Source organism: Dreissena polymorpha, chromosome 15 (genome assembly GCF_020536995.1).
Source record: "Dreissena polymorpha isolate Duluth1 chromosome 15, UMN_Dpol_1.0, whole genome shotgun sequence".
Classification (NCBI taxonomy): domain Eukaryota; kingdom Metazoa; phylum Mollusca; class Bivalvia; order Myida; family Dreissenidae; genus Dreissena; species Dreissena polymorpha.
In genome coordinates, this window is record NC_068369.1 from 2,035,088 (window position 1) to 2,046,366 (window position 11,279).

Below are 11,279 nucleotides of genomic sequence, written 5' to 3' on the forward strand. Positions count from 1 at the left end.
GGACCATCTGTGATTGTTAAATAACTTTATTTTGTGGACCCGATGACAACAAAAACACCTCAATATTTTTTAATTTTCTACGAAAAGTAACATTTTACCTATCAACTTCAGACTTGCGCAGTATTTCCACCTGATATTTTGCGTTTTTCGCATCTTGTGTCAATTCAAGGGGAACTGGTTGAGCTTTGTCATGAAGTTCAAAGAAAACCTTTAATTTACCAGTCTGAGTAGCATCTTTCAGCTTCTGATTGGAATCCTTTAGCTTCTTGACCCTGGTCACCTGCGCATGCCCTACCCAAAAGTTCTGGACGTTCCCGAACACTGACTGACTATTATTTGTTTCTTGCTTGGCAGTTGGAATAGCTGCTTTCAGGCAGAGCCAGTCATATGAAAAACTGCCGCGGTCAGTGTCATCATCATCATCTTCTTCGTCATCGGTTTCTGTGCCAGACAGTTCAATATTTCTTGTCTCGCAATGCTCCAGACACAAGGCAAAGCGGCCTTGTCTCTCTGACGTCAATTTGATAGGAACATTTTTTATGCAACACGATTCTTCGTTCTGAACTACTCCAGTGGCCGCCTCCATCAAAATCAAAGGTAACCATCGTTCCAAGTAATGTTTCACATTTCGGTATTGATCGCACGTTGAATTTGTAACATACTGGTAGAAATGCAACACAGGGTCATCTGTATGCAACAGACAGAGATTGACACTGTTTGTCATATGAAACAACATTGGCTTCACAGCAAGTAATCCCCTTTGTGGCCCAGCAGTCATCTGAACGTTCACTGTCTGTCCTCTTGAAAAGGTCATGGAGAATTTTGTACTTGGCTGGAGAAGTTCGATTTCGCGACATTCGGTGCTTACATCGTCGTGCCCTGCGGCGTGTATGTGACCCTTTGAGGCAGCTAATTTGATGTGTCGCGAAAGGTCATCCAGTCGACAATCAGAGGCAGCTTGAACCATCTTAGCCCAGATTGGCAATGGTATGAAAGTAACGTGTCTCAAATGATTAAGCGTAAGGACTTTGCCGTGATCAGGCGGGTACATTGGAGCTTCACCTTTGACATCATAAAGGCGTTTTCTCCAAGTCGCTTCTACACTGTCCCAGTTAGTGATTTTATCCTTGAACACTTCTGGTTTAAATCCCATGTCCAAAAGGTTAAAGTGCAAGTCTCGATTTGTTTTCTTTGTGTGTTTTAGTGACGGAGAGCATAACGAAAAGCCGCGGTCGGACACCTCAGCAACGAAACATGCCATCATTTGCGGGTTGTTGTGTAAATCGACAGCTTCCTGAAGCGCTCTACAATCCCGTTGGTATTGCCTAGACCTTCTTGACATTGTGTTCACTTTCACACAGATATTTTCAATTTCGTTCCTGCTGTACGGAGACGGCTGACGCCGGATATAAGCCCGTAACAATCTGTGGATGACGAGATCATTGTATCTCCTGATAGGAGACGTAAAATGCGTGTAAGGATATAATCCTAAAGAGTAATGTTTACCATCGTCTTCAGACACACTTGCGGCGCACACGTACCCAGCACGTTCCTGGATTGACAGCCACTCTTGATAAATGACATGTTGATACGCAAACAACAGATCCGTTTGAAGACACTTCGCTGCAAATTCCGGCGATGACTTCATTCGCTTCCATAGCCCTTCTGACACCGCGACGTCTTTGGTTTCTTTCGAAGGATCAGTATTGTGCAAGTAATTGTAAACGCCTCTCTCCACACCATTTAGACCTTTTCCTTGGAACATAGACATTATGTCTATGTATGGTCCATTGTTATTGGTGAACTTCTGAAGACCTTCCAAGCTAGGTGGCGGCTGGCGACGAATAGGCAAGCAACCCTGGAATCGTCTCTTTAATACTTCTGCTATTTTCTTGTTCGCCATGATCATTAATTCTTCAACAAGGTAATGTGCTTCTCTAGTTTCCGACATCGACTCTTCGTCCGTACTTTCTTCCCAATCTTGATTCATTGAAAACATTGCCTTACCAAGTCTTCTCATTCTGATGTGTTTTGCCAATCGAAACAGCATTCGAATGTCCTTTGAAAGTTCGTTATCATTGCAGCTCTCGTTTGATTGAATTATTTTTTGAGCCTCGCCATATGACAGCTGTTTCCGCGACCTGATAAAGGATTCTTCAATTAGAAAATTGTCACCTTCCATTTGCCTTGGTCTTCCTGTTTTATCAAGAAGAAAAAAAACCGACATCGTCAATCGTCGTCGATGCGGCAACAGACTACAAAGATTTGAACTTAGTGGTTCGGGTATCATGTTTCTTGGTCTTCGAATCCCGGGATAAAATGTAGTCGACCGGTCGTGCGCTTCATTGTCAATAGGATCGTCCTTTTCAACAAACGATGAGACGTCTGCAATATGCACACCCACTCTATAACCATCGCCATCTGAATCGATACTTAGAGCATCATCCAAGTCTTTCGCGTCGGGAGGATCTATAGTAAACACCTCTAAGTGTGTAAGATCAGTTCTTCCAACAAACATGTTTTCACTCGGTTCATCTCCACCTCGTCGGACAATACTCTCGGTTCTCTTCACCGTTTCTTGTTTGTAAATTGATGGAACTTCATGCTGGAGGTTGAGAATCGTCAATCCTTTAGGAATGCTGTTTCCCCAATTCAAAATCTTTATGATGGCCCCAATAGGATAAACATGAAGCGGACTCCAGCTTATGTACGCTACAAGAAACACGTACGTTTTCTGCCCAGCAGGATTAATATCGTAGATCTTAGGGTCACATAGTATTCCTGCCCTCTCATTGTATTCATACACTTCAACCCTGAAGCGTTTGCCCTTGAATCCATATTTTTCCGCAACTTGTTTGTTGAATATGTGTACTTTTGGAACAGTTTTGCACATTGGACGAACAAGGTGGCTGTCCATATCATCCAAAGTGCAGATGAAAACGGGATTCTTGACGTCCTTATGTCGTTGACGTTCTAATACACCAAGCACTTTTCCAAATCTTTTCTCGTGTGATTTATTGTCGTCCAATAATTCCACAAGAACTGTATCTTCATTAAATACTTGTCCAATCTTCGACCTACCCGATATCTCGATGACTGAAAAAGGGTGGTTTCCACTAATAGGCGTACAAAATGCTTCATGCGCGCCTTCCATTTGAATGGTACATGGTATATACTTTTGTGGGTTCATCAGAATCTTTTCTTTCATTTCAGCCTCAGATAAAGGTTTTACATAGAATGTATCACGGTTCACAACATCTGGGTGCCTGTCTTCGAACTGACTCAGATACGACATGTTTAAGTCAACGCCACGTTTTAACAATGTGTCCTCCTTCACTAGTTTTTCTACATTCTGGTCTACAACAGCTTCCCGGTAGTACAGACAACTTTGTTCATAAAATGAGGCATTGTCATCCATCATCGGTTCATTCTCTTCAATAGCATCTTCTATGTCAAGGCCGGATGTATTCAAGCTGGAATTTGTTGATGCAGTTTCAACATCAGTTTCGTCGTCTGAATCAGAATCGAAGATGCTCACGTAATCATACGAGACAGAACTTGTGGTACTGGTATGGCTTTCATGCCTAGATCGCACGCCATTTGGCAATCGCCTAACTGTGTTGTTGACAAGGTCAGATCCGTTGAATTTGGAGTTTTTTCGTGAATGACCTTGTTCTGGTGACATTATGTTGTTATTTGTTCGTTCAGCACTGTCACTCGAGCGGTTTCTAGTCCTTTGCTGCTCTTGTTTTTGTAATTGGGCGTTTATTTGCTCTTTAACTGCATCTGGGGTCGCTAAACTAGGGCTCCGGGCTTTTGCTATAACAAAATACATCAAAATATAGCACTGAACTAGCGTCCTGTTATATATGACGTCAACCGTCTGAAAATTGTAGAGCTGCATATTATAGAATCATCATACTAGCGAATGCATTTCCAATTATAATTAAATTTTGAACTTCACAATTTTCATTCAAACTTACGTCTTTTGTGTTTCTTTTGACGCCGAGACATGTCGGAATCTGGTGTGCTTGAACGTTTATTGTTTGCGACCTGTGTTATACAGACATCAAGTGTATGCGAATGCAGAAATACATGTTATGAAGGACGCAAACGGGTAACATTTAAAGGCAATATATGGACAAAGGAGTATGGAGTTTAAAAACTTCAACAAAACAAAAATAATTTTCTTTGATACGAACCAGTAAAGGTTTAAATTAATTAATATAATTAGACTTTTGGATATGGTGCTCCGAATATTTGTTAACGTGTTCAGTACTGTAACGTTACGGAAAAATATTGCATGGAATGTGGGGGGAAAGAACCACACAATCTATTTAACACATTCACAGCAAGAGCTTCGTCACTGTCAAAACAGCACTTCCCTTCCCGGTTAATGTTATCGGAGGAGGAGCATGTTCTTCATATGAACCTCAAAGAAAACAATGGAAGCACCTGTTTTGACACATTATTTTAAAACCACTAAAAGCTGTTTCAAACTATATATATTAAAATCTAAATAACCAACGAGTAACTCACAGTGCTGTTGAATGCACTTGTCCCAGCGAGCCACGATTGGTCGGGTTCAATGTCTGCATTGTCCTCTTGCGTTGGGATCTTCAAAGAAATCTGATTGCGGAGCGCTTCTAGGCGTTTACGATCATCGGTTTCAGCCTTGTGAAAGAATTAAGGTAATATATTCGGTAACGTGTTGAAAATGTGTTTCAAAAAGAATCAATTATGTATCAAAACTAAGAGTATTGCTTAACCGTCTACTTCCTCGTCAATTGTAATTACGAAAGAAACGTTTGAAATTTTAAAGTGTCCAGTGTATAATTGCAAGTCAATTTTTAAGCTCATATTGTCTTGTTTTTACGGGCAATTGGTCATTTGCTTTATATAACAGACAAGCAGATACAATTTTCTCGGCTGATAATCTTTCTGGAGGTTCAAGTTACCTACATATTTAAGGTTAGTTACCAACACATTTTATAGACTGTTTAAATAAGATTTATTATAATCTTGATTACATATAACACTGTACGATTTTCTCCATGGTAACGCCGATTATAACAATTGCTGATAACTGATATTATTAAAACTTAGGAGCTTTGCAACATGTAGCAGACAAAATTTGAAGCCCCTCGTAAATATCTAAGATAACACTGTACAGACAAATAAAAGGAATAAGGTGGCATTCGGTCTCTAACCTCAAACATAACATCAAACATTAATTCATTATTTGAGAAAAGAAATCGTTTTATGCGGATATGGCCAGTTGTAAACCCATACAAATAATTTCAACCATTTTCTGGATTAACATATGTTATTACGTAACTAGTTTTTGCATTGATATTAAATTAACATGTTATGTTCGATTTAAAGTATCAGAGGACAATATTTTATAAGTATTCACGTTTATATAAAAACCATATGTAAAACAACAAGTAATTCATTTGAGAAAAATAGCAATGTACCTGACAATATTGCAAGGCCAGCTCGCACTTCTTGAGTGCCAGATCGTAGTCTCCAGACATACACAGTGCCTTGCTCCACAACTCGAAGGCTTCAACATCATTGTAGTCGCAGAACTCTTGCAGGACTAAACAGCAAAGTGACATTTTATGGACTGCTTGCAAGCATGGTTGAATTTACCTACTTTACTGTATACACTGACAAAGCTTTCCGTATTCAGCAAACAAAAACAAAGTTAATTTATTGCTTTTCAACATATGCAAAGAATTAACAATTTACATATGAATGCGATACTTACTGACACTGCACACTCTTTTTACGCTCATGTGATCTCCCTGTAATGGTAAATTTTAAAAATCTCTCTTAGGATAAGTGATTACCCACATTTTACTTAAAAACACACAACACACTTTAATACAGTATTTTGAGTCAAATATGATGTCTACTAGTATAAGATATCGATGTGTATGGTTGTTATGTGACTGTTAATTTAATCACGTCAACAGTTACAGATATTTTAAGTGGTCCATACTATTTGCAAACAGCATCTGGCTGTTCTCCACATGGCCTCTTTGCGACCCGGGTGGGATCGTATATGTTGAGTCCCAATACCACAACGGAACAATGCGATGTAAACACGATTGATATCTCCTTCAATCAGCAAACACAGTTTCCATTTCTTGGTTTTCTCCGCAAGTTTTGCGATCCTGTCCAGTTCCATAAGAAACGCAAATATATTCTGAAAGCAAACAAGCGTAAAATAAAGCGTGTATGCAATTGTAAAGCCATAAATAGATTGTTGATCACATCATGAGAAGTAAAGCAATCAAATGTTACAGGAGAAACATTAGTTCTTACAACTATCATAACGAATCAATGTCATTTTGACCGGAACTGTTACAAAGTAGAACAGTTATAGGTAAAGACTGTTCGTGTTTGAAGAACCTCCAAGCTAATTAACGATGTTTTATTGTTTTAATGTCTTAAATGCGTTTACATAAAATTATGTTGAAGTTTATAGCAAATATGAGAAAACACATACACGTTGCGTGGTGTACAGCTCGTATGCGGGTACATTGTACACGATATTACTCCACAGGACGTCGGCAACTGCTACATGTTCTTGTTCTGTCCACCTTATGTCAAACAGTGTTGCTGAAATCATACAGGTCTCAAATACAGGCAGTATTTAAGTAGTTTGTGAAAAAGTGTATAATGGCGTTGAATTGCATATGGGCGCATGCATAAATATTGTGAGTGGTGCTTTACCATGACAGTATAACTGTCGTTTACTAAATGTTGCTAACGTGGAAATGACTGCCTCGAGTGTTGTGGTATAATTGTAGCATATTGTTTACCAAAATATGTAAGTTATTTAACAAACCAGTTAATAACAAAATATGTTGCAGTCAAGTATGCTACACATGAGCAACGATAACAATTGCAGTCAATTTGGAAGTTATGTGACGGCCTGTGTCGCAACAGGTACACCTGTAAGATCGCTATCATCGCTACATCTGAAATAGGTACTCCTGGTATGCATATCAGATGTAGCGATGATAGCGATCTTACAGGAGTACCTATTTCTGATGTAGCGATGATAGCGATCTTACAGGAGTACCTATTTCAGATGTAGCGATGATAGCGATCTTACAGGAGTACCTATTTCAGATGTAGCGATGATAGCGATCTTACAGGTGTACCTATTTCAGATGTAGCGATGATAGCGATCTTACATGAGTACCTATTGCAGATGTAGCGATGATAGCGATCTTACAGGTGTTTTCACCATTTTGGAAATAGGGCCGGGTCCTTTTTTTATTTAGAAAAGCGCAGCATTTTCACTAAAATTGGGAAATTAGTGTGGTTGTTTTTTGTGTGCTAAAACATGCATCAAAATTGATATTAAAGGTGTTCCGAATATCATATTAACTAAGGTTCATCTTCTAAAGCTGGATGGTAGATAAACTAAATGTTGAGATTTAAAAAAATGTTTAAAAGAAACCTTCAAATGGGAATTTTAAGGTCCCATTTGGACAAAATATATACTTTTTTTCCATTGGGAATGGGGACGATAACCGGCCCCGAATTTGAATGGACAAAATCCAATAAATAGTGAGGTCTAAGGATGCTAAAAATGACCTACATATCCGATTCCACGCATACAGGAGGATCAGAGACGTATGGCATGATTGACAATTTCAAATTAAGCAATGGAACCAAATATAGATTTGAAACAAAGGCTTTTTGTAAAACATGCATGCCCCCCATATGGACTGTCAGTTGTAGTGGCAGCCATTGTGTGAATACGCTTTTTGGCACTGTGACCTTGACCTTTAACGTATTGACCTGAAAATCAATAGGAGTCATCTGCGAGTCATGATTATTGTACCTATGAAGTTTCATAATCCTAGGCGTAAGCTTCTTGAGTTATCATCTGGAAACCATTTTACTGTGTCAAGTCACCGTGACCTTTGATCTAGTGACCTGAAAGTCAATAGGGGTCATCTGCGAGTCATGATCAATGCACCTATGAAGTTTCATGATCCTAGGTGTAAGCGTTCTTGAGTTATCATCCGGAAGCCATTTTTCTAAGTTGTGTCACCGTGACCTTGACCTTTGATCTAGTGACCTGAAAATCAATAGGGGTGATCTGCGAGTAATGATCAATGTATTTATGAAGTTTCATGATCCTAGGTATAAGCGTTCTAGAGTTATCATCCGGAAACTATTTTACTATTTCGGGTCAATGTGACCTTGACCTTTGACCTAGTGATCTGAAAATTAATAGGGGTCATCTGCGAGTCATGATCAATTTACCTATGAAGTTTCATGATCCTAGGCATAAGCGTTCTCGAGTTATCTTCCGGAAACTATTTTACTATTTCGGGTCACCGTGACCTTGACCTTTGACCTAGTGACCTGAAAATCAATAGGGGTCCTCAGCGAGTCATGATCAATCTACCTATCAAGTTTCATGATCCTAGGCATAAGCGTTCTTGAGTTATCATCCGGAAACCATTTTACTATTTCTGGTCACCGTGACCTTGACCTTTGACCTAGTGACCTGAAAATCAATAGAGGTCATCTGCGAGTCATGATCAATCTACCTATCAAGTTTCATGATCCTAGGCATAAGCGTTTTTGAGTTATCATCCGGAAACCATTTTACTATTTCGGGTCACCGTGACCTTGACTTTTGACCTAGTGACCTCAAAATCAAAAGGGGTCATCTGCCAGTCATGATCAATGTACCTATGAAGTTTCATGATCCTAGGCATAAGCGTTCTTGAGTTATAATCCGGAAACCATCTGGTGGACGGACATACGGACGGACATACGGACATGAGCAAAACAATATACCCCCTCTTCTTCGAAGGGAGGCATAAAAATGTGCAGTACATTTTGACATGTAAAATTGGACATGTAATGCGACCTCTACAGTTTAAAAAAATCATTGAAAAGGCACGTCGGACGCTGAAAAATTGACAAAATGTGATCGCAAAGGCACACCATAAGAACGTTGTGCTCATGTGAGCTGAAAAAAAACATTGTGAAAAGTTAACTTTCACATACATATGAAAAGCAACCTAATAAAAGAAGTTTTCAATTAAGTAAATGTACCCTGTATGCGTTTAATAAGATAATAAAACACCCTATGTCAGCAAATACAACACTATTTGGATCAATACTTGATCTTATAAATAAAACAATTACATTTTATAAGAGTTTTTTCGGGGTGTTATAAACTCGTTAACTGTCAGTTTTAATCTTGTAAATGCCCCGACGACTAAGTGTAAAGTCGAAACGTCCCTTCGGTCCTAAAAAATTAATATATTTATAAATGTTCAACGACTGAATAATTTATTCATATTTTTCAAAAATATAAATACATGAAAAAAACTTTCAAACATTCTGGCAAACGTTCAACATTTTCAAAAACCTGACGACAGCTGATTTTTTAAAACGATATACCGGTAATCAATACATTACTGCTGACTTCATATCGAGCAGCTGATAGGGTGCACAATACTAACCTGTGTAAAAATATCTGGCCGACTGGATATAATCGCCAATCTGCAACGAACAAATAGGACATGCATGTTATAGCGCAGGGCGCAATGCTGTTATAACTTGAGTGTATTCAATGTTATCATTGAAAGAATGCTCACTTGATAACTAATCAAGAGTGCGATAGCATACATTGCTATTTTCGTTCACAGTATGATACATTTGTATTTGAAAAAATGTATATGTGTAAAACCAATAAGACATAACATTACAAAAATTCGTTCATACACTTTAAAGCCATGTTTACGCATGAACAGTATCTGCATACACGATGTTTTATTGTTTTGTTATGAAATAGTCATTTTCAACGGATAACGACAGTGTACTCAAAATCGGTTTACATATAATCTGTTAAGACTTTAAGACAAGTGTATATGTTTATGACTAATAAATTTGCATGAGTCATTTAATATTAATTACACAATAAAACAAACAAATTTTGAACGTGCCAACGAACACTAATATCAGAATTACGACTAACACACTCATATTATGTATTATGTAACACCGCGATATGTAAAAGACGACATGACTGAATGTATACATTGTATATGACCTTCACTTTGGTCTAATTCACGTTTGATTACGTTATGTCCTATCTCTGCATGATGTGTCCTCTAATTATAGCAACAAATAATGTCGATATGTAGACTTAAATAGCAATTAAGTATGTTCCAGTCCTCATTATCGTTCGCAGATAGTTAACAACAAAACTTGGTGACAATCTTCATACAATAATGTACAAAAGCAACGTACAAAAGTATTTAACGTCTCTGATGGTATTACCCATTGCATGTAGCCACGTTGCACGTGTAACAATGTGTCACAGGCAGTGTAACCTCCGCCAAGAGTGCTTTGTTGTCGAGAGCGAACAGAAAGATTGCGGAATTTCATTAATTGCGCGCAGTTGTGTTCAAACGAAATTAAACACAAAAGGCAATAAGTCCTTAAACAATAACGCAAGCCCGATACCGTGACACAATGCGAAGTAGCACTTGAAGAGAATAATTCTTTAGAAGTTTAAGGACAATCACACACAAAAGGTACGACGAGTAATGCACAGACTAATTTTGCGGACGAACGCACGCAATAATTGATGCAATTTTTGGCAAACTAAGACTTTGAGTAATTTCTCAGCCTTCAAGCAATATTTCCACAAACATCCAGTGAGCTAACTTGTTAAATATGACAAAACATGTCAAGATCATCAAGCGACTAACCTTGTTAAAGACGAAGGAGCATTCGCCAAACCAATCCGCAAGCTGTTGCTCCTGAATCCCCGGGTTCAACCCATTGAGATAGTCGTCTTTTTCCTTGCAGGCGCCAACAAGCGCCTTTAATGCGAGCGTCCGAGCCCCGTCGATGTCGCCATCGTCGGCGGCGATGTGGCTTTGTTTTATCAAATCCGAGATTTCCTCACCCGCCATCTTTAGGCATTATTAAATAATATGAAAATTTGTAAATATCATAGTTGATACAATTCTTTTTAAAACTCAACAGTATCAAGTTAAGAATTTGAAAGATACCTGTTAGTTACATTGTCAGGTATTGTGCGTCTGTACATTTTAAGTACATAGGTATGCTTCTAGGATTATTCGGTCTGTTTATTAAGTTGATTAACAATTAGAAATAGGAACGGTTAGATAATTTTTGTGATATAGATACTTTTACATGAAAAGGAAATGAGCCTGTAGTACGCATGTATCAGATAACTCATGTCTATGAATAAATAA

At 38.4% G+C, this 11,279-nt stretch overlaps 1 protein-coding gene across 2 annotated transcripts in view; it reads right to left on the minus strand.

The window, feature by feature from the left end:
- The window catches only part of LOC127860496 (helicase with zinc finger domain 2-like), a 268,978-nt gene that overhangs the window by 250,405 nt on the left and 7,294 nt on the right, over positions 1–11,279 (minus strand). For both annotated transcript variants that reach the window (XR_008039821.1, XM_052398602.1), the window contains exons 3-11: positions 10,767–10,973; positions 9,513–9,552; positions 6,518–6,630; positions 6,008–6,214; positions 5,774–5,810; positions 5,478–5,602; positions 4,540–4,674; positions 3,984–4,053; positions 99–3,819 (exon numbers count right to left, since the gene is read on the minus strand). Coding sequence is in view for 1 of the 2 variants with exons in the window: in XM_052398602.1 (XP_052254562.1) it covers positions 99–3,819; positions 3,984–4,053; positions 4,540–4,674; positions 5,478–5,602; positions 5,774–5,810; positions 6,008–6,214; positions 6,518–6,630; positions 9,513–9,552; positions 10,767–10,973 (4,655 nt within the window). In the remaining variant the exon portion in view is untranslated. The remainder of the gene's footprint in view (positions 1–98; positions 3,820–3,983; positions 4,054–4,539; positions 4,675–5,477; positions 5,603–5,773; positions 5,811–6,007; positions 6,215–6,517; positions 6,631–9,512; positions 9,553–10,766; positions 10,974–11,279) is intronic.